This window comes from Agelaius tricolor, unplaced genomic scaffold, assembly GCF_023055355.1.
Source record: "Agelaius tricolor isolate 1412-34295 unplaced genomic scaffold, bAgeTri1.0.p SCAF_6, whole genome shotgun sequence".
Taxonomy (NCBI): domain Eukaryota; kingdom Metazoa; phylum Chordata; class Aves; order Passeriformes; family Icteridae; genus Agelaius; species Agelaius tricolor.
In genome coordinates, this window is record NW_027269266.1 from 28,662,526 (window position 1) to 28,686,280 (window position 23,755).

General features: G+C 37.8%; 1 protein-coding gene across 11 annotated transcripts in view; it reads left to right on the top strand.

Moving 5' to 3' along the window:
* Positions 1-23,755, top strand: part of HDAC9 (histone deacetylase 9) — a 455,819-nt gene that overhangs the window by 326,597 nt on the left and 105,467 nt on the right. For all 11 annotated transcript variants that reach the window (XM_071429136.1, XM_071429143.1, XM_071429142.1 and 8 more), the window contains 2 exons: positions 1,358-1,407; positions 15,632-15,739. In XM_071429136.1, the coding sequence (XP_071285237.1) occupies positions 1,358-1,407; positions 15,632-15,739 (158 nt within the window). The remainder of the gene's footprint in view (positions 1-1,357; positions 1,408-15,631; positions 15,740-23,755) is intronic.

Consider the following 23,755-nt stretch of genomic DNA (forward strand, 5'->3'; position numbering starts at 1 on the left):
TCTGACAATCTCCTGCAGCCAACATTTCCTTGCATGTCTGGGGCCATTAGGACTCACAGTATGAGAATACTCTGCATAGCTGCTGCACCTGCATTTCCCCTGGTAGCTCCACAGGAGGTTTTGTTTGGCTTCTCTCGCACACTGTGCAAACTGATCAAAGGCCTCTAGTCGAATAAAAATGCATCTTGGATTTTACTCAAAGTGTAAAGCACTTTCCTCATCCCAGACCTTGCAGTCTGGTCTCTCATACTTCAAAGATGATGGCTTATAGTTGTCTTTATGCATTTCATTGGCACCTGCTAAACATGAGTAACTGCAGCATTCGCCCCTTCCATATCAATGGGTGACTCCTCTAGGAAACTCCAGTGATTCACTATCTAATGTTTCCTCCAGATGGCAAAGTTACAAAGCCAGTTCTGTGATATGGCAGGGGAAAAGCTTATGTTCTCTTCCACAGCTGCCTTAGGATCAGATTACACACTGGGATAGGAACTGCATCAAATCCTGAGATCCTTACCCAGTTTTCATATTGTCATTATCAAGACAAACCGTGAGTTTAGTAGTACCAAAAAAAAAGAAAAAAATAGTAAAATGTGAGTATAAACATTAAGGTAAACCCTATCATATTAGCTAATGTATAGAGTAGATTAGCTAGAAATTAAATTCTAAAGCCTATTAAGTTTTTGTTCCCTTTAGTATAATGTATTTACTGAATAATATTGAAAAAAATAGTATTTCAAGTTATGTTTTCAAAATATTAATCCAATCATTGATGTAATGTAAATGAAGAAAAAGCATTTTTACATAGATGGAAAGACTAAGGCTGCAATTTTCAAAGGAGAAACTCTTTTGAAGCAAAGAAGCTAAGAACTTAGTTACCAGTTTTATGTAAACTTAATGTAGTTCCCTCTGTTGTCAGTGAAAAGAAACAGGTACTTCTCAAGCATATTTCATCCCATCATTCATGTAGGCTGGATGGAGGTGCCTGCCTCAGTCCTGTAGCTGGAAAAGAAACTGAGATGAGTAGCTTAGTCAAGTTGCTTATCAGCTACAGATATCAGGATGATTAGTCACCCTAGTTCAGAGTGATTTTCTGTGGAATTTTGGTCATTCTATTCCTTTGAAATTACCACTTACCAGTCTTAAGATTTTTCACTGTTGCATAACAGCACCTTAAAAGTCCCATGGCTGATTTGATTTCTAAGTATTATGATTATTTTTGTATTATTATCTGGCACTTTCATAGTGATAATAATACTAAAATCTGAATTACTATAAAGAATAAGGAAATACTGTTCCAATTTAAATAATTTTGATAAACAATACTTACTGTTTCTTTTTTTTCTTTAATATATAGGAAACGTGTCTCAAAAACTCTTTTCCTTGTTGCCTTGTGGGGGACTTGGGGTAAGTAGATTTTTTTTTTTTTCCCACAAAAGGGACAGCACACAACATATGGGTTCTCTGGCTAATTCTTTAGCACTATCAGTTCAAAGTCTTCAGAAGCTGATAAAAACTGTAGAGATGAAACATGAGCCATTATTGCACTGTGTCTTCAAAGACATGGAAGACAGCACATTACAAGAGGCATATGGAAGAATTAGGAACAAATTTTGTGTAACTGTGCCAATTTCTAGTTATCCCACTTTGGGTTTTTTATATGAACTCTTTTCTTGAGGAAAGTACCATGGGCACAATTATTATAGCACAATGAGCTGTTTCATGCACTGTTGAAAAGTAAATATGGCTCTACACTTCTCTGAAAGACAAAAAAGTTGCCAACGCTAACATTTAGCATGGAAAGGGCTCACTAGCTGCTAGCCAATAACTTGGGTATTAAAATGATAAATTATGTCAGCATTTTTATACCCTGTTTTGAAACAGATTCATCCTGAAAGACAAGCTCATATTAGGACACAGTAGACAAAAATCTGAAGAAAGAAACATGTTGCAACACTAGGTGAAAGAGTAAAGCTAAATTAGTGAAAACCATGTAGAATTTCTTCTGATACCGGTATCACACTCCTATTAAATTGTAGCAAAGATAATTCCCAGGAGAAATAATTTTTCACATAAATGAGTTTTTTCACCCTAAAGTTTTTCATGCTTTTGGTCCAGCTGGATCCATTATTTACTGATGTCATCAATATCAAAGTGAAATGGGAATATTCTAGATATCAGTGGGCTGGATGGTTGATGTATATTTTACTTCCCTTTTACTGTTCCCAGTGAATTCTCTGAGTATCTTCTCTGAAAAGTCTGAGCTGACATAAAAGCATAATCTCTGGAGGTCAACTTTCGCTGCTACCTTATACAGTTTTATTTACCTTTACTCTTCACAAAGGATAGATTCCATACCATACCAGTATGTTTATATGACAGAAGAAATCCTCATTTTGTAAGGTTTTAACACACTCAAGAAAAAAATGCATTTTAATCTTCAGTATTTTGTAATTTTGGTGGATTTCTGAACTATGAATTAAAAATAAAATAATCAGGAAGTCATAATCATTCCACCTCCTCTACCTTGGGCTTAGCTTGCTGAAGATCCTGCCTAAAATTTGGAAGTTGGTGACTAGCAACTTGCCAATCTGGAAACTTGGGCATCATTTCTATATGTGGTTCAGCTAACATTACACATTGACATGTAGATGTGTTTGCACATGCACCTCTGTAAACTACTGTGTGCATACATGCACACATATATGCACACACTGGTGTGTAAAAAAGGTAATTTTTCCCACTGCTGGTGCAGAGAAAATTTAACAAAAAATTAATAAAGTTGAGAAAGGATGTTCAGGCTTCTGAGTTAAAAGGAGATTATGTAGAAGTTCTAGAAAAAATCTATTTGACAGCCCTGGATAGTAAAATAGACTATAGCATTCTTAAAAAAGCAAAGGATAAGACTTTTCTATTAAACAGATTATTGTGACCAGAGGTGACCAGAGATGTGCTTTGAAATCCTTCTACTAATGACAATATGTTTCATTCTAAAGCTAACACAGGTCAGAATTGCTCAGTACAACTTCACTGTTTTAAGTATTTAAATTCATCTACACTTTTTTTTCCAGTCTGTTTCATTTATTTCTTATTTAAATTCATGGAAATTGGATTAAAGCACACGTTGTAGAAATGGATCTTTTATTTATTTATTTTCTAGTTGGTCTGCCTTTCTATATATGATTACTGTCAGTCTTGCTGTGGGGCTCTTTTAAAGGAATGGGTTATGACCTTTTTCAAGGTAAATAATCAGATTAGGAGTTTTCTTTCAGCGATATTTAGCTGTCGATTGGTTAAACTCAGGGAAAAGGAGCTGCTTCAAACTATGTAGAAAACAATTCTTAAGCTTACTTTCAGAAATGATGGTGGAAATGAGGAAGAAATATTGCTACTTAGTAGCTTTCAACTTAAATGAAAGGTATAAAGCAGTAATCAATAAAAAGCAGGAAGTGTAGTTCATGCAAAGATTTCAGGAAGGGATGAAAGAATTTTATCTTTTTTATGTATATTTTTTCCTCCTTGCTTGTATAATTAGTCGTTTGCTACAGAATATAACATAGTGTTAAGAAAAAAAATTCCATTCTTGCAGGACACTTTATGATTGCCTTTTGGATAAGGGTTTTCAGAGCTCTTTGATCCTATTATTTTCTAACCATATGGGGACCTTGCTGTTATTATGCAGCTCAGTCATTAAATAGATTAGTGGTTTGACTACTCATACAGGGGATGGGAAACCTAGGCTCAGTTATGTCCACTCCCAGGCTGGATTTAATATCAGAGATATCATTTCTTAGAGAGTGTTGCTACCACACAAGAGATCAAATACTATTTCTGGTTGGGGACCCCCACACCATGCACTAAAGTGATGCCATTGTTGGAAAGAGCACTGGACAAGTAAGACTTTATCCATAAGTAGGATAAAGCCCATCTACCTAAGGCTATGATCTTCCTATTACATACAATTACAAATACTTCCAAGTCCTAGTTCTGAGGCCCTGTTCCACAAACAGATTATAAATTTGACGTGAAAGAATCACTGAACAGAATGAAAACTGCTCTTGGATCAAGGAATGGAAGCTAGGACTCCCTAAACATTGAAGACACAGTCACTTGATGGACTTATATTGTTCACAAACAAAAGTCCAACTAACTCCTGTAACCCTGAATTCTACTCTATTACTGATTTTCTTATCTCTGTTCTAAAACTGCAGCCAACATCAGGGATCCTCTCCTTTGGACATTACTTACAGTTAAGAAAGTTTGTTTCAAGAACTTTGAAAAGCAAACAAGAGGCAGCCTGCGCCCATAACTAGTATTTTCTGATCCTTTACCATCACTCCACTAAATCTTTTGTAGCAATGAAAAAAAGTATGCAAAACTACAGTTTACTCATTTTGCAAACACTTTTCATCCCTATGAATTTTCTTTTAAGTAGTGCTAGGGATTGATTATGTCAGAGCCATTGGCTTATGCTTTCAGGAGAAAACAAATAAATTCTTTAGTTTGATAAGGAACGATGTAAGTAGTAATTAGCTCTCTTACCTAAGAGCAGAAATCTGTTTCATCTGTACAGATAAATTGAACATATCTCACAAAGAGACAAAAAAGTTTGTCTAAGCTAGCATCCTAAATTTGCCCATAACAGGTTTTCTTTCACTGATGGTTAATATTTTATCAGAGGACTATCCAGGGTCAGGAGTATAAAATCCACTGAAGTATGGAATCTCCCTCCTGCAATAATGCTTTTTATGGTTTTTTTTTCTTTCAAGCTTAACCTTGTTCCAGAACCAACTGTTGTTAAAGAATTCTAATACCGGGGGGATGAAATTCTTTGTGTTAGAGAGAGACTAGCAGCTCTATGGCCAGCAGTTTTAATAAAAAGAGATGGTTTCTTACAGCTGGTCAGAGGTTTGGAATGTGAAAAGTTTTCCAGGAGAGGTGGGTAGATTGCAGGTGAAGTGGCCAAATGGGGAGAATAATCACAAATTACATTTTGGTTCTGTGGATTGTCAGACCGTTCCACAATTTTTCATCTGTAAACAGCCACTAGAGCTATAACTGATCATTTGAGCAACGTATCCATCTATTGAAATTCCTCTCCTCTTGTTCTGTGAAAATGACAATAAGAGAAGCAGAAATCTACTTTTAATGGGACTAAGTTTCATCTCCTTGTCTCAGCCTGTCACTAAAAATAGTGATTGTTTTCTTGCCTGTTTGACCTGCTGCTGTGTGAAGAAATCTTGAAGTCATTTCTCAGCCATATTTTTTTGTCTAGTTGATAGGCAAAAAACCCCACAAAAGCAAAGAAGAGCAGGCTTTTATGATAATGTCATCATCGGCTCCCAGCTTCAAACACTTCTGCGGCTTTTGAATTGTCATTTATAACTTGGAACTGAACCGACCCATAATTCCCTTGATGCATTTAGAGAAATTGATAACAGACTGCTTCTTTTATGGCTCAGAGGAGGCAACTCCCATCACATCACTATTGGCAGTCAATATTACTTTCTGACATGGTTGTAAAAGTATAAAGGGGCTTATGGCATTTGTTTAGATGAGGAATGGGCTCTCAAGCTGTGCTGGGGTTTATGGGTCCAGATTACTGAGAAGCAAAGGGAATATGATGTTTGCAAACAGGATATGATTTTATTTAAGTTTGGGTTTCATACGTTGTTCCCTGGGGATTGTCCTGCAGACAGAAGAGAATTTCACTTTTATCATATGAAATTGGGCAGCTTTCCAATCCCCCCTGCTCTCCCCCCATCCTCCCCACCAAAGACACTGCTCCAAACCTGTAACGCGTAGTCAGAACTTTAAATTGCAAGAGGAGGAGCTGGGGGAGAATGCTGCCCTGCAAAAAATCAGACTTCACAAAAATTAATGTTTAGTGAGCTGAACAGAGTGGTTCTTGGGCTAAATATCAAGCCATCTGAATGGCTACTTATGGCTTGTACATAATATGGAATGTCCATTGCATTTCCTCTAATTTTGCTGTTACAGCAGCAAAGGAAAATGGTATCTTCTGCTGGGATAAGCTGGTCTTGATTTGAAAACCAAAGTGTAACTTGGACTTTTCATATCAAAAAATAATTTGACCTGTAATTACCAAGGGAAGAAGTTTATAGTTATAAAATCTCTCAACATATTTATAAAACTTACAAAGCATTCATATTTTCTGAATGTTAAATTCCTTCCTGCTATTCCTTGCTGTGGCAGCTGACAGTGCTACTTTTTGTCCTGACCACACAGGAAGAAAAGCAATAAGAAAGGCAAGATTTTACTAGTACACAAGTTTAGTAAGCCATCCAGGAAACAAATTGGTTTTTGCTGCTTCTCACTCTTCCCTTGATCTTCTCAGTCTGTGTCCAGGAAAAACTTTCAGCCTTTACATATTATGACTCTTCATTCTTCTCATTTCTATAAGAGCTAATGGCACCAAACTGGTTCCATTACCATGGTACAACTGTCTAAAATCAAGAAAATGTTGGCAGTGGCATTGCCTTCTTGTAGCAAGTTTAGGTTCCAGGCTGCTTAGGTATCTGTCCTTATACCTGCACACAAATGTGTCAGTAAAGAAATTAGACTGCCTATAGTTTAGGCACTCAAATGAACCATCACCTTCACAGAGATATTAGAATTAACTTGTGCTTTTTCCCTATATTCCAGGCTGTACAGAGACTTGAAACAACAATAGGCATAGTCCTCTGAACCAAAGTGTGTCTGTTTCCTAGTTTTGGCAAAGCAATCTGAAATTCCTAGAAGCTCATCTACTCAATATTAAGTCTTCCATTGTGATATCCCTAATATACCATGCTGCCAATATATTCACCAACTACTTTAAATTACTTTCCTGACTCATTAACCTACTGACATCTGCCAGTTACAACATTTTGGAGCACACTGCAGACTGCTTCCAGGAATGAAGGACTTGTTTACCTCCTAAAGCTGTCACCCCTAAAGAAATACCAAGATTAAATCAAAAAACCAGGCACATCATACTTTAATTGACATATTTTGCAGACTATTTAGGACTCACAGTTACATGGTGTTGACTGTGATATTTTCTGCAGAGGCAAAGAAAATGTGTGATCAATAAGGCCACCCTGGTACCACCCCAAGGCAATTTAAGGCCACTGGGGACGTAGCCATGCCAGAGCTGTAAGATTGTCTAAAGAAAAAATAGTGAGTAGATGGAATTAATTTAATTAGCATTTAATTAACTTGCAGTCCAGAACAACAGATTTCTGAAGATTCCCTGTCTGACTTTATGTACTGGCATTAAAAAGCCACATTCACCAGTACAGCAGGAGTCTACCTGCTATTCTACCTAAGTTTGGAAGAATTGACTGGAGGTCCTTGATTTCCTTTATTGACAGAGACTTGAAACAACAAAGTTATAAATTTTATGCACATTGATTTTAGAAAAAAAAAACCAAACAAGTGTGATAAGGTGAATCTTGCTCACAGCAGGAAACAGCCATCCTTCCCTTACTGAGGTACAAGGATCATCTCTGGTTCTGGGAAGTGCATCAGTGTCTCCTGGGCAGGGAGAGAATGCCACATTTATCATATCAACACCATGGCCACAAAAAAAATTTCTTCACATTACAGGGCAGATACTTCATTTCATTCTTGTTCTTTCATGGCACTGAGGTGGCCCTGTGCCATCTACCACAGAGCTTGATGTTTCAGTGAGAGGTGAAACTGTTTAGCTGAGAGACAGAGTTCCCTGGTATTGCTGCAGGCACAATACAATGTTCTAGAATAGTCCCAGACTGCTTTTACTTGCTGCAGGCAAGGATAAAAAGCTCAGACGTGGTAATCTCATGACACATCAAATACACAATTTGGTCTCTCAAACTATTTTTTTACCCTTTTTAACAAAGGATGGTTTCCCTTGCTACTCAACCAGATTAAAATTTTAAACAAATATACATTATATGGAACACCCAAAATTATTGGGAAGTTAATGAACTACTGTAAAGCCAAAACTTTAAAGGTCTAACTTAATTTTCTGCATTTTCTAAAAACTATAGTGTTGCCAAAGGCAAACATTATGCAAAGAAGCTCCTTATTTGCTAGAATAGAAAACATTGATATAGACATAGCTATAGAAAGATATAGACAAATATGCACAGATATGTTAAATGAAAACAGCGGAATAGTATCATATCCAATCTACTACTACTACTAGTCACTCTTCCCAGACTTTATCACATACACACATATGGATTTGACAGTAATTCTGTAATTAAAGAAGAATTCACATTTGCACTTTAAAAACACATCGTGTTTATTGACAGAATTTAACCCCTGGATGGACAAAAGAGCTCCCTGAAGAGTAAATGTTCATGTGCTGTTTATCTGAATGAACACCAGGTTCTAGTGTAGTCCCACAGTGGCCTCTAACATAAAGATCATCTACATCCAGGCAGAAAGCTGAAATGTTACGTTTTAATAAAAATGTGTTCAGAGGCAAAAGATGAAAATTTTCAAAACTGAGGCCTAAATATTGCACAAAGAAGTTGCCTTTTCTGTAACTGGATGCACTGCAACCAGCTATACATTGTATCTGCTTGTCTACAAACTCCTGGAAACTGCAAGATCAAACATAAGAAGGCAGTTGCACAAGCATTTTCACACACTAACCCATTAAATACTAAAACAAATGTCAAGTTGAATTAATAGACTACTTAGGGCTAGGCCTGAAAGTGCAGTAACATTTTTTACAAGCATCTGGTGATATACGCCACATATCTGAGACTTGAATCTGGGCCTAAGTGTTTTATTTATGAGTTTTTTCTAAAAACAAAATCTAATCCACATCTAATCCATGCTATCCTCCCTCCATTGCCCCTAACAATGATCCACACATCACTGTTTCACTATGGTTCTGAGATCCTTTACAGTGTCTAATGTATGCTTTATGACATCTTGAAATTCTGGATGTCTGTCATGAAAGTTAATTTAAGAGAGAAACCAAATAAAACTATTTCTTTTTTAGATATTGTTGTATTCAGGCTTCAGCTTGACTTAGCCTGATTTTTTTCTGCTTCTCATTTTGAATACAAAGCTATTTCTTTCCCAATACTGACCTCACCTTTTTTTTTTTTTTTACAAACTTTAAGATGTATTTCGTTTTACAGAGGGGATGCTGCATTTAAATCAGGGGATGACTACCAACATCAGTAACTCTGCTAGGCATTCAATAATTAATTAATAATTAAATTTTTTACTGAGTATTTTCTGAAAATTGACTTTGATTGGGTTTTCATGTTACTTCACTATTGGCAGGTAAAACTTGAAGGACGTTAAGTATTCTACATACAACTGGTTTGTGTATTGCTCACATTCCTCGTTCTTGCAGAAAGCCGGGACAGATGCTTTTGGGGTCAGAATTAATAGCCTTTAAAATTATTTTTAGAAGTCCTTTTTCCATAAATATTATTACTGATAAATTCTCCTACTGGAATTATTCAAACACAGAAGTCAATGCAAGACTAAGGGAGTTCCATGGTTTTTGTTAAAGCAATGATTTGTGGTGGTTGTTTGAACTATTCATCCTGCTGGAGCCTAAAGATCACATGCCCTTCAAAAATTTTTTGTAAATCACACTGGTAGGCAAGAAAATATGCAAAGCTGCTATTCTGGGTACTCTTTATGATAGGCATTTTACATCAAAACAGCTGGAAATGCCTTTGACAGAAAAAAAATCTTTGATACAGCTGCAATAGCAGTAAAAATAAAGGAAGCTCACTGTACATATTTTTCCTAAAGTAGTACACTTTTACACACTTCCTGTATCTGGAATTTATGGAAAAGACGTCAGCCATGTAAGCCTTTTCTCCTTTGTTCCTTAACGAGTGACATGGCTGACAGGCCATTCATTAGAAGTTGCTCCTTGGAGATGATGCACGCACCTTCGCTTCTTTAGTCATGGTGAGATGAAACAGCAGCTGAGAAGCACGTTGAGGACCTTTTGCTTCCTGGTGGAAATCACAGAGGTGATGAATGATCACCAGGACATCTGTAAGAGTGGGAGGTGAGAGCTATGAGCGTGACACCTGGGAAGCTGCACTGCCCACGGTCAGGAGCAAAATATTACAAACTTATGTGGTAGTGTTAGCTGGCACCAATTGTGTCTAAGAATGACAGACTCCTTGCTGGAAGTGATACCAAAAGGCCACACAATTTTTAGAGATTGGAACACTTCAGAAAAATATTTAATTTCTGTTTTCACGCCAGTATATTAACAAAACCCAGTGATAGAAACACGTTTGCTCTGGCATAAGTGAAAGAGTGTGAGACTCTGAATGCTTTTAAAGCTAAAACACAGGAATTTGCTCTGAAATATCTAAGTTTTTTTTAAATTTCAGTATCACTGAGGAGGTCAGTACTGTCCAGTATTATTTGTCAGAAATTCTTAATCAGTTTGTTTTCTCCATAGCTACACTACTGTGAGCTGAGCAAATTTCATTTACTTCTCAGTATTAGAACCACTTATATCAAAGGACAGAAGTTTTTTAACAGGGTTGTTATTCTAGATTTGTGTTGAAATGTATCCATTTGAAATGCTTACCTAACTAACTTCCATCCCAGAACAATTGAGTCCAACGTCTACTCTTTTAAAGAAAGGGCAGAGAATCCTTTTGAACAATTGTAAAGAATTTCTTGTTGTCTAGAATATTGGACACATAGAATATGATGACTGCTATCCAAGGAGCATCACAGGTCAAACTTTCCACGAACAACTAGATGACAAATTGCATTTTTGACCTGCTGTCAAAAAATGAGTATCTCTTGTGGGAATGTGTGGTATCTCTAAGAGGACTGGTTTTGATTTTAATGATGGCAACAATTGTGCAGAAAATCCAGAGCAGGATGAGCAATTCAGTGTATTTTTAATTCCTCTTAGGAGTAAAATCAGAATTCTATTGCAGAAAATGAATTTACATTAAATCCCAAGATGTGTGTTTGTGGGTGGGAGGAGGAATGGAGAGAGAAAAATTCTAGGATGCTTTGAATTCATCCCAAAGCAGTAGTTTAGGCTCTCTTTTATATTGTCATACAGTTATCAGTGGGGATGTATTCAAGGCAACTTCAGGAAAAGATAGAAAAGGAAAGATAGGAAAGATAACTTGCACAGATGAATACATCATGCAGAGTGTAAAAAACTGAAAGGTTCATCAGATTGTGAGCAGCATCTCTGGTCAGTAGAGCTGTGATTCAATGACCACTTGGCAGATCCCAGGAGATTTCTGGAAAGAGGACTGAAATAGAAGATAAGGAGTGAAAGAGGCGTTGTAGCCAGGAAGGACAGATAAAACAAAAAGGAATTATCTTAGAAATGCTTTAGCATTATTAATCACACTCCTTTTTTGCCCCCCCTGAGGTAGGTTCCAGATAAATTTAAATAGCAGGACAAGGAACATTTCCAGTTTTGTCAACTGCAGTGATTTCAGAAAGATAGTGAAGTAAGAAATCTCTCCCTCTTGTATATTGCCATATCTTTCCTCACCATTTTCACATATCCCACAACATGAGCACAACATAAGGAGCTGGCAACTTCAAAACTTTACAGTCAGTCTTCCTTAAAATTGAATTTTCCAGCCTTAAAGGTGTTATAGTACAAGCTTTCTCTGTGTTGAAGTATCTCTGCTGTAAGGCTTCTTTCTTAGCTTGTTTTGAGTATGCTTAAAGTCTTCACCGCTAAATTGGCATTATCACATAGATATTTCTTAGAGGAAGCATTCATATTAAGTTTTTTTCTTCAGTGCAAAGCAGAGAATTTTTAGACATGGGGCTTGAAATATTAATTCATTCAGTCAGGAGAAGTTACCTACATTTCTTTTCACTTAAGTCATTCCTTTCCTTTTTAATGCCTCCACATCCACTTCAGGGACAGGTAGCTTAATTTCTATCATCTGTAGCTTTGCAGAGTATTAGCCTTGCTACACATGCCAATGATTGAGCTATACTAGATGTGCTCAAAAAAGCCTGCAACCTACAGTGCTCATTCAGGAAACTGTGAGTGAAGTAAATCCATATGTGTGTTAGGAAGTCAGTGTTCAGATAGGGCTCGTGTCCTCTGGCTCTTGGCGCTATCATGCACAATTCTGCTTTGAAGAACTGTAGCAGTGATAGGATTTTTGGTAACAAAATGTGTAGTGTGCTCATAGTTCAGCACTGACATTTTGATGCTTTAAAAAAATATTTTATTCATCAGGTTCAATTCAGAACATTCTTCTATCCTGACAATTTTTAAAGGACTCCTAAACAGAAGTACTATTTAAATATTAAACATAATTAAGCAGAAAAAAAACCTGCTAAGATTCTGGGTTAGAATTCAGCTAAAAATGCTGTATTTTCTGTAGAATTTGTTTAACATTGTCTGAAAAACAATCCTAATCCAGACAGGTTTTTCACTGAATTCTTTGGCTGCTCCAGGGCACTTGAACAAAAATAAGGTCTTATAAAATTCCATCTGACTTCGTCATAGTCTGTGATTCAGAAAGCATCACATTTGTCACAAATTCATGCATAGTCAGCATATAGATAGGCTGTCAGATACATGTGATATATACATGCACTAGAACCAGGAACCACAGTGTCTAATCCTATTCCCTTTACTTGTACAAAACTCAACCATTTCATCTCACAGGAATATAGAAAAGCATATCAGTAGGATTTTAGAGCTTCATTTCATATACAGCCTGACAACTGGGCCAGCCAGTAGCTGCAATTTTAATGGGTTTGCCATTTATACCACTGTATTTCAACAGTAAACACTGTGTTACACTAAAAGAAAATCTCTGCTTAAACACCTGAAACATTTAAGGGAATACTTAGAATTAATAGAGATATAAAATGGAGTGAGATGGCATTTTCTAGTTCTAACAGCTAAAGTGTTGGCTGTGTGATGCAAGTTCTTCTTGGTTATTCTTCATGAGATGTTCCTCAGAAATTCAGTCTTAAATTTGCAAGAATATTAAACAGTATTTTCCACCTGTGTTTGTAATACTATGCCTTTTCAAGGTAAGTATTCAAGTTACTTTTAAATATTTATGTTACTTTTCTTGCATTATAGTAACAGTACATGAAAGTATGTAGCTTCAGTTGACTACCCGTAGCTTTAAGACTTTACCACTCATTACAGGTACCATGCCCAAGAGATTAGCTAAAATATCCTGAATTTCCTGTGTTCATTTAGGTGGTAATTTTTGAAAAATTTCTCAGGAAACACTGTTCTGTTTCCTGATTGCCCATTTTTTCTACCAGTCCAGGTAAATTAAGGTAGCAGTCATTCAAGTGGTCTGAGGGAAATTTTTCAGTGGAAGATACTTGGTCTTACAGTCCCAGTTCAGTCTCCTCACACTCAGCTGAAAGCAGAAAATGATAAATGCTGTACCTTGGCCAATGCTCAGCATTCAGCGGATGGAGAGACTGCAGTCTCATGTGTCAGAGCAGACAACTGTCTTAAGGGTGGGTACTCTCAAACTGTGGTTACAATTTTAACTTAATCAGCCTTCCTGGAAATGAATCATAGTCCCTTTGAGGATGCAGGTTGCTCCTGCTCATGCCCTGGTGTACAGAGCAGCTGCCATTGAATCATTTTCATCAGCCACTCCTTCACGTTAAGCTTAATTTGCTGGCCATAAAAATGGTAAGAAAGTACTCCCTCCCAGCCCTCTTGCTGATGCTTCCTTATTTAAAATACTGCACAGTATTTTTCAAACTGTATTATGGTTTGATTACATTGATTTAACCAATGACCTCTACTTATTTATCTCCTAATTAGCTTTAAAAATGAAATTTTATTCACAGTTCCTCTAAAGCAACAGAGAGATAACTTAAAGGTCTGCCTAATGTTACTTAGGTCATTACTTTTTTTACTACTTGGTCTCTTTCTTGTTTCTTGTTACCTATTGATCCGTGTGCATCTTTCCAAAAGCTACTTTTATGTCTTTAAATCTCAAGCTACCAATCTACAAAACAAGTATAATAAATCATCCCATATCAAGCTGATGATGCTTAATTGTGTTTGTACAACATTTTGAGTTTCTTACATGAAAAGAGTGTGCTGTCTCTACTGTTATTCTAAACTCTGCAAGCAAAATCCAGTTTTCTTATTCAGGGCTACTGCAAATACACAAACTATTTTCATTAGTTCTGCTGCATGCACACAAAACCGATCAAAATAGATAGACCTGATAGAAAAATCAGGTCCAGTATACTGAAAAAATAAGATAATTTTAATAGCTTGAAATATAATATTATTGTAACAGTAATGGCAAAGACATTTGACAGGTGTAGAGAAGATCAAGCTTAGATCAAGCTTCTTTCTGTTTCAAATGACTAATCAGAGAAATTCCTCTGAACTTCCAGAGTCAAGTAGCAGTGCATCCATTTTCAATTACTTGATTTCTTTCCTTTTTTTTTCCTTTTCCTTTTCTTTTTCTTTTTCTTTTTTTTTTTTTTAATGGAATTAGGAACAGAAGCTTCTGGTTCAAACTGAAAACATGTCTCAGTGTGCTTGGAAGTCATCCAAATAGCATCTGCCACAGTATTTTGTCTATTTCTAAACGTTTTTCTTTTCATGATAAATTTGTACGGTATGCTACAATTAAATGCACTTCCCATGGAGCATCAAGGAAGTCTGGCTGTCTCTTTGGATAACTTTTTCAGACTATTTAACACCATCTTGTCTGCTTTACATAATAAATAATACATATAGGGATATACAACATTTCACCTATGTGTTTTGGTAGGTTTCTGTAAATAAACACTTACTAAAAATAGATTTCAAAAGTAAAGTTGTAGCACACTGATTCAAACTGTAGAGCAGTGCTACTTAGTCACCTTTACAGTATATTCTTTATAACGCAACGTATCACACATCACACTTTCTCATTTAGAAGGTACAAAAGATAACTTTCTCTGCTTTAAAACCCCTTGTTCATCTGTTACAAAATAAAGCCTTCCAGCCAAAACTTATCAGTTCATCAAGACTGGAGATACGCAAAGGTCTTTCTTTATATAATTCCATTTTCTGTCTATGGCAAGAGTGACTGCTGAAATTATTTAAAGCAATTAATTTTTCCAATTTTAGTCACTTATAAACGACCGCCTGGGAAGGAAAAACGAGGGGTTACTACTCTGTTTTAAGAAAGGGGCCACTGATGTGCCATTGATGAGCTCTGGCACGGGCTGCCCGTGCCTCTGCTGCGGCAGCAGCGGCTGTTCACTCCCGATGGACATTCCCGATGGACATTCCCGATGGTCCCGGGGCTGGCAGGTCCCCGTCACCTCGCCAGCCAGCTTGAGGAGCGTCTGGCGAGCAGGCCGGGCCCGGTCGATGTAACACTGTTTGTAATGAGAAATCTAAACAGGGAATGGCAGCGAGGCATGACAGGAATGTGTTTCCATTGGAGAAGCCCGTGCAGAGAAAAAGCATAAGCAGAGCCATGTCCACAAGGCCTTTCAGCTGGCCAGCACGGAAGACTGATGTTATTGTACACGGGCTGTCACGCTGCCAGCCCTCCCTCACGGGTTTGTTTTCTCTCATGCTCTCCCTCTCGCTCTCCCTCTCCCCTCTCCGCTGCCTTCCTCCCGGGGCCGGCTGTTTGCTCAGGTGGACAGTGACACCGTTTGGAACGAGCTGCACTCGGCCGGGGCGGCACGCATGGCGGTGGGCTGTGTCATCGAGCTGGCGGCCCGCGTGGCCTCCCGGGAGCTGAAGGTGAGGTCCGGGCCGCGCCGTGGGTGGGAGGGCCGGGCGGGCCGGGAGCGCGGGCGGGGGGCTCAGGGGCGGCGGTGTTCCAGCGCTCGGCTCCGGGAGGGCGGCGGGACGAGAGCCGGGAGCGCGGCCGCCAAGGTGTGGCAGGGTAGGAGCTGCAGCGGCCCGGGCTGGTGCCAGCGCCGAGGGGCTGCAGCCCGAGGGGAAGTTAGTGCACATCTCCGGCCAGTGGCTGCGGCGCTCCCTTTGAAGTCAAGTTTTATTTATCTTTAATTTTTTCAAATATGGTTGTTGAGTCACGTGCGCAATCTCAGGATACCACCCAGCGAGAGGGGAGGCGAGGCTGGCCAGGAGGGCGATGGGCAGGCGGTGCCCGGGTGCCAGCCTGCCCGTGCCCCTGCTGCTGCCGGGCCCCTTCCCGCTCCTGTCTCCGTGCCGCCGGATCTGCAAGGCATGATGTACGAAACCCAAATTATCCCCAGTCTAAACAATTTATAAAAGCTCCAGACCTGACAGACTTTGACATTTTATTTGGTATTTTAACGGCCCTATTTAAAGGTACACCATATGCAGCCGGAGTGCAGGCTTGCCCCAATAAACATTGTTGGAGCTAACATGTCTCCTTAATGAAACTGTTTATTCGCTTTCCAGTTCACACACTAATGGATTCAGTCCTATTTCCAGAATCAAGATGGAAATAAATATTTTTAAATTAACACTGCATGATGATTTCTAAAATTACAAGTTCTGTTTGGAAAATTTTCTTCCTGTATATTTCTCTCATTTCGATCGAAATGTTAGCTACCTATTTGGGAATGGATACATATATTTATGTATATATTTAGATAGATACAGGATGTATCAGGGTTAAAGGACAGCATAGTCAAGTGAAATTCAGTACTATAGTGCTTACATAATAAAATGCAGTTTTGTTATGTTTATCTGAAATTTTATGTTCGGGTACTGAAATCATTAGTCAGGTACCTCACAAAATGTACAAATTTTGAAAGATCAGGGGCAGGGTGCATTATATGGAATCCTGTTGTGTATTCTTTCTGATGGGTTCTTTATCCCCTTTAAGATTTTTTTGGGCATAGTAAGATATGTAACTCACTGTGCATTGTTCCACACACAGGAATAATGAACATAAAGAAGGATTTTTTTAGCTAGTTCTTACCTTCAGAAACTATAGGACACACACCACTGTCTAAGGCAATTTAAAAGCAAGCTTTGGTAAGAATAGTGAGATACATCTTGTGTGCACTTGACATGAGCGAGGTCCACTGCAGAATCTTTACCACTTACCTCTGTACATTTGTGGTGTGTCTCACACAGTGTGAATGCTCTTGCTTAAATAAGTGTGTGATAGACAGCTGAAAAGAATCATCAGCCATTGTGAGACTTACAGGAGTCTGTAAACAAATATTTTATATTTAGTATTAGATATTCTATATTTAGAACTAGTTTGTAGTTTAATGTAACATTATTGTTGTTCCTAAATAGAATATTTTTCTACAATGCAAAGAACTGAAGTCTCATGCAACTTGCAAGTTGAGACATAGGGAAGGCAATTTTTCAATATGCCCAGTAATTGGTTTAAACCAAATCATGAGAAAAACAGAAATGGAAGGGATTTGCTGTGAAAGAGAATTGTGAATATTCCTGCCATTCCTTATAGGTGTTTATCTAACCTGCTCCTAGACTTCCAGCATGAAGCCCGGTGATTTACATGCCTTTATGGCATCTGTATGAGCTATCAATCTGCATGTGGTATTTTTCATTTAAGGCTATGGAAAGATTATTAATGCCTGATTGTCAGTAGGAAAGCATGTTAGCAGAAGTTCTGTAAATGCAACAGTCCTGACATTAGCTATTTTGGCACAGTCATCCTGTGTGCATTTTCACTGCATCCATTCAAACCCAGGGTTTGCTAGCAAGTTGCTCTCAATACTCTGATATCGTAAATTGCACTGGGAGGGGTTGGCAGTGGTTTCTGGAGTTCTCTACAATCTCCATATGATTGTAGACCCATATGGGTCTGTGTGTTCCAGTCTACCTTTGTGCTTTTACATGTTCCTTTTCCATCTTCCTGCATTTTATCTGTAGAAAAATAAGTAGATCAGCTGTTTCTGTTATGGAAAATACCAATCTAGTAGTGTACTTCTGAGAATCTAAAGGAAAGAAGATGAAGTTGACCACTTTCATGTGCATTCATTGAGCAGATATGCATGTGAAACAACCATTTGGGGCCTGTACTCTGAGCACTGAGTGGGAGGATTAAGCTCTGATGGGAATCTGGAATGATCTGCTACAGCCTCAGAAATTTTGGATGACAAAAAAAGCACCTTCCAAGAATTGCATGCAAGCTATAACAGCTCTACAACATGTTAACAGCAAGATGAGTGCAGCAGAGAAGCACACCATAGTAGTTCCCTGGATGTTTACCACTGTGGATTGCTATCAGATGGTGTACTGGCAGTTTGGTGTCAATTCAATCAATTTAAACCCCACGTTTTTTTACAACAGTGCTGGGCTAGAGTGTGGAAACAAACATCAAGTGCCCTGTATGGATAGAGATCTGACATATAAAGTTCATTTCAGGAAGGACAGGACATTTCAATGTCTATACTTATTCCATGATCTCTACTGATAATGCTTGCTGTGGCACAAAGTGACAGTAATAGGTTGGAACTATGTTGCTAAGAAAAGAGATGAGACTGCAAAATAAACCCTGAAAGTCTGCAGAACAATTGGGAGATTCATTACAGAGCTGGGCATGAGTCAAACTCATATACAAGGCAAAAAAATTCTTTACTTTATTCTGAATTTCCTGAGACTATCAGTCCCATTGCACACAAGTCTCATTGAGAACAGCAAGATGTTGTTCATCTGATTTGGACAGTGTTCAAAAACTGACAAGGAATTAAGAGGAATTCTCTTTGCTGTAGTTCAAACCCCTGGTGAGACATCAGATTTCTTTGATCTCCTTGATCACTGGGAAAAACATCAGTGTGGCAGTACTGGGGATGTAAAACAATAGCCACAATAGTAATTAACAGTGGTGCAGGTTTTTCCTGGGGGGGAGGGGGGATGGGAGGTTAGTGGTGGGTTTTGGGGGGCGGGTTGGTTGGTTTTTTTTTTGGTTTTTTTTTTTTTTGTTTTTTTTTTGTTTTGTTTTTTTTTGTTTTTTTGTGTTTTTTTGTTTTTGTTTTTGTTTTGTTTTGTTGTTGTTGGAGTTTTTTTGGTGATTTTTTTTAATTAAGACAAATTGCCACTTCTCTGGGAAGTCTTAATCTGGATTTTTTAAATTTAATTATATACAATTGTTAAAATTAAGCATTCTGTGGATCTGCTTAATAATATCATGAACAGTCATTAATATCCATTTGATATACTTTTGAGGTAGTATTAAATAAAGAATCACACCACTACTGAAATATATAAATGTGATGTTATGCTGAGTCAAATGCTATGTTTTCCCTTTTTTAATTAATTTACATGTCTGATGAATGTGTTCTTAGCAATTTTACAGTAGGAGATGAGCCTAATTATTGCATGAAGGTTACCTTTTTTTGAGCTGTTTGTACTTAGGAAAGCTGCTGATGCACAAGGAGGTATTTATGTTATGTGGAATCAGAGCCACACCTCTCCCGTCTGTCTGTTTTTACGTATCTATGTTTGGTCATTTCTCATTTCCTGAACAGATTTATGTAGAAAGCTTCTAATAGTCTGTTGCCTGTCTACAGATTTTTTGAAGAGGGGATTATGTGGATCTGAGTGAATAGAATTCCACTACAGTCCTTAGCTATAGCCAATAAATTGTTTTATCAGATAAGAGACATCCTATGATATATTAGTCCTTGTGGAAGAAAGAGCAGTGGTGCCCAGCATGTGATTTCTTGCATGCAGTGTATCTCATGAACCTGGAAATCATTGTCTCTAGCCTCTACTTAATGACCTCACCTTCAGAAATAGGGCCCAAAAAGATGCAGACAGAGAGCATTTACTTCCTGGAAGTGTCTCCTGAGGCTCTCATTGTTCCCTTTCATTGCCAAAGGATGTGGCACTGTAAGGTGCTGTCCTGCCCTCCCTTCTCATTTATTGCCCAGCTCAGTGCTTCCCTTGCATGGATTGTGATGCTCAGCTCATGCACCTCCCCTCCCTGCTGCTGTGCTACTTGCCTCACAAGCAGCTGTGCACCAGGAGACTCTTCCCTTGCCTCTGCACCTGTCCTGCACTGCAGGAACGTCCCTCCTGCTGCCCAGCTGGACAAGTACAGAGGTTCTACAAACCACACATTAGAAAAGTCTTGGAGGAAAAAAAGGAGAGTTTCTGCATCTGTGGTCTTTTGAGTTTCAGATTTCATTTGTAACTGTTAGAACTTGGAAAGAATCTTATCTTTAGGACTTAGCTTGTGATATTGTTGTCTTTGTTTTTCCCGAACGAGTTTAGGTTGCTGATATTTTCATTTTGTTAACCAAATTATTTATGTTGATGCTGCCACCTGTTTTGTTGCCATATATTTGGTGTTTATGAAATGGTTAATACTACATTTAAAAAGCTGGAGTTCAGTTAGGTTAGTATGAGAATTTTGCAGTAATGATACTTCATTGAATAATGTTCTCCAAGATGATATTTGTTTTTGTGATAGTTTTTTATTTTTAATTGTGTTTTAATTTATTTTCTGATAACAAATTGTACATTTCTCTGTCTGCATGTCCTCAATATCTTTAAATTGACTGTCAAGAATAAAAATTGTACAGGTGAAAAATATAATTTAAAAAGAGTATACCTAATAAAAACCTCTTTTTGGGAGAGGTTACCAAAGGGGAGATGGGAGTCGTTCTCCCAATGGGAGATGACTCCCATCATAGATAACTCACTGCCAGAGCAGAACATGTAACTGTTGAAAATACAAAGGAACATTGCTGAAACATTTTTCTTCAGCCTCAGATGAACCCTTCAGTACTATTACAAGGTAGGATTAAGTATTTTAAACACAGAACCTATAATAAGGGTTACTGTCTAGTTTACTTTGCATATCCTTTAAATATGTAAATCTTGGTGATGGTAGCACTGTTCTCTGTGATAGAAACATGTAGTTGATTCTTTATTTATGTATATGTATATATGTATATATGTATATGTATATGTATATGTATATGTATATGTATATATATCTATATGTATATTTTCTTTAAATTTGGCAAACTTGAAACAGAAGAGACCTACACAAAATACAGTCAAGAGGTGATAGAGATTTTGCTTTAAAAAAAAAGTTTGAGTGAATTAGGAAGCAATTTTTCAAAAGAACACTCAAGAAGAAAGGCACATAAGTTAAAAGCATGGTCTGAGACTGTCTTGAATGTCCACTTTAGCTGAATCAAGTGAAGCAAAAGCCATTTTTCTACCCTATCATACATATATGGGTGTGCACATGCACACACACACAAACAAACATGTAAAGTTGCCCTGTTAGTAGCTAAGGGTCATTTAACAGAATGAAAGCAATTGAAATAAGTTTTCCCTGAACCAGAATCTGATACATTCCTGGGATTGTTCTTTCTGATACGTCAGGTTGAATCAATACCAAAGTAAACCTCCTGAATTTGATCATTGCTATTCTGATGTCTTTGTACAATCCATAGATGACTTAAATTGAACTTGAAGCTCTCATTCCAAGTGAGCTTGGTTTTTACTGATCTCAAGGCCTTTGTCACCCAGGGCTATGGAGGAATCATCATGTGGTAAGTAGTACTAATCTAGTGAATAAACAGAATTAGCTTAATCAACCTCTTTTTTCCCCCAAGTTCTTAGTTTTCTAGTTTTAAAAGTATACTAAATAAAAATCTTTCAGCCACATTTCACAGCTCTTTTGCTGGGTTTTCTTGCAACAGCAATGAAAAAATTACCATTCTAAAGACTAAATAAGGAAAAAGAGCAGAAAAGAAATGTCTCCCTAGTCCCATAGTGTCCTTCCTCTGGTGAAGCTTTAGGCCAGTGAATTTGTGTGGCTGCCTGAACAACACAAAACCCCACACAACTCCTCTGGTTGCCTACAAAAATCTGTGCCCAGGTGCCTTCTGGACAGTGTTTCTCCTGCAAGCTCTTCCCTACCCTTGCTTTTATCTTCTCACCCTCTGCCCTATAAAAATCTCCCTTTGCTTGAAAAAAAATTCCAAGTGTTGTGAGACAGCCACAAAAAGAGGCATTTTTTCCACACCCATCCACACCATTTTGAACAATGCATGTGTGTAAGAAACAGTAACAAATTAATACTTTTAATCATAAAGATATGATTGATAAAAGCTTTCAATCAAAGTTACCAATGAAATCTTTTAGGTAGTAGTTTGTATTCTTTGCTTTTACAAAGTTAGAAAAATTGCAAAATTTTGTATTAAACCATCTCTTAGATACTCTGTCCTAGCAATTATGGTTATATTTATAGCTGAGTGACTGTTATTATTTCATATAATCAGACAACTTTAATTATATGTGTGGTACATGGCTTACCTCCATGACCACTCTGTACTAAAACACTTTTGTCTGCTTTCTTTCCCAATATAGTTAACACTAGTTGTGGCTAAACAGGCCGTCATGCTTGTATCTGAGCTGGTCTGCAAGCACCAGCTTTTCATGTGTATTTTCTGATGCTATCCACTTAGGCTTTCAGGGAAGCAGACAGGGAATGCTTTGTTTCCATCAAAGTTAAGTGTTTTATGTCCATTTTTGTGTACTTGGCCTCTACTAGCTTCCTCTGCAAGACAAAATAGTATTCCCTCATGCCCATTACTGTTTTTTTGGCAAATCTACATGCTACTCTGTTAAATCACAGGTTCTTGTTCACTGCATTCATAGACCCCTGGGGCCAAGTGCTGACTCCTGCTCTGGCTGTATGAGTAGCTTGTAAAATTGTCCCCAAACAGGTGCCCAAGGAGTGCCTAAGCCTTACACCACTCATTCTCATGAGCTTACCCTCCCTGATGGATGGCATAGCTTGGGATTGTGTTACAGCATGTGGCACTGATAAGAATATGGTTATCTTCTTCCTGGTAGCAGTTGCAAGTGGATTCTTGAAGGCGGACAAGACTTAAAGCAGCCCTGATGTTTGTTATTTTAGGTCTTGGCTACACCAGAGATGGCAGAGTTAAGGATGGCACTAAGGCTACTTTAGGGATTAGACCTGTGAGATACACTGTATGGGCCACCTTTTAAATATAAAGAAATTGGGGTTTTATATGACTTTATAAAGATACGAGTATATATATGACTCAGGGAATATAAATTCTGACATGACAAACTGATACATTTCTGTATAATTCTCATTCTGAAATGTGTGCACATTGAAGTAAAAACAGAACCTTTCCATTAAAAACAAGTGCATGTCCAAGACTGCCTTGTTTAAGCACTGGTAGTTTTAAGAGTTAACTGCAAGATAGGTTAAGGGATTTAGATTAGTAGCAATTAAAAACTTCCAACACCTAACCTTAGGAGCAAGTTGAGCTTCAAGTGTGGAATTCAGACCCACAGTTAGTTACCCAGTCTCCATCTAAAATACACAGGACAGGTGAGGTTGGAAGTGACCTCAGGAGGTCATTCTGTCAACCTCCCTTGCTCAAATACAGCTGCCTAGAGCTAGTTGCCTAGATGTATGTCCAGATGGCTTTTGTTTATCTCCAGGAATGGAGACTCTACAACTTTTCTGGGCAAGCTGTTGTATATTTTGGTCACCCACACAATAAAAGGGTTTTTTCATATGAAGCCTCTTGCCTATTGGATAGATGACATAGATGTCATTGCTCATTCATACAGGGCTTTACAGCTTAAAATACAAGACCTTCAATTTCTAATATTAATTAACAATTTTTTGTTAATGAAATAAAATAATAAAAATAAAAGCTGAGGAAGAGCATGACTCCAGACCTATTGTTAGAAAACTTAGACTGAAAAGATGTGTGTGAGTATCTATTTTATGGACCACATAATCTAAATACACAAAGTGGTGTGGGAAAAAAAAAC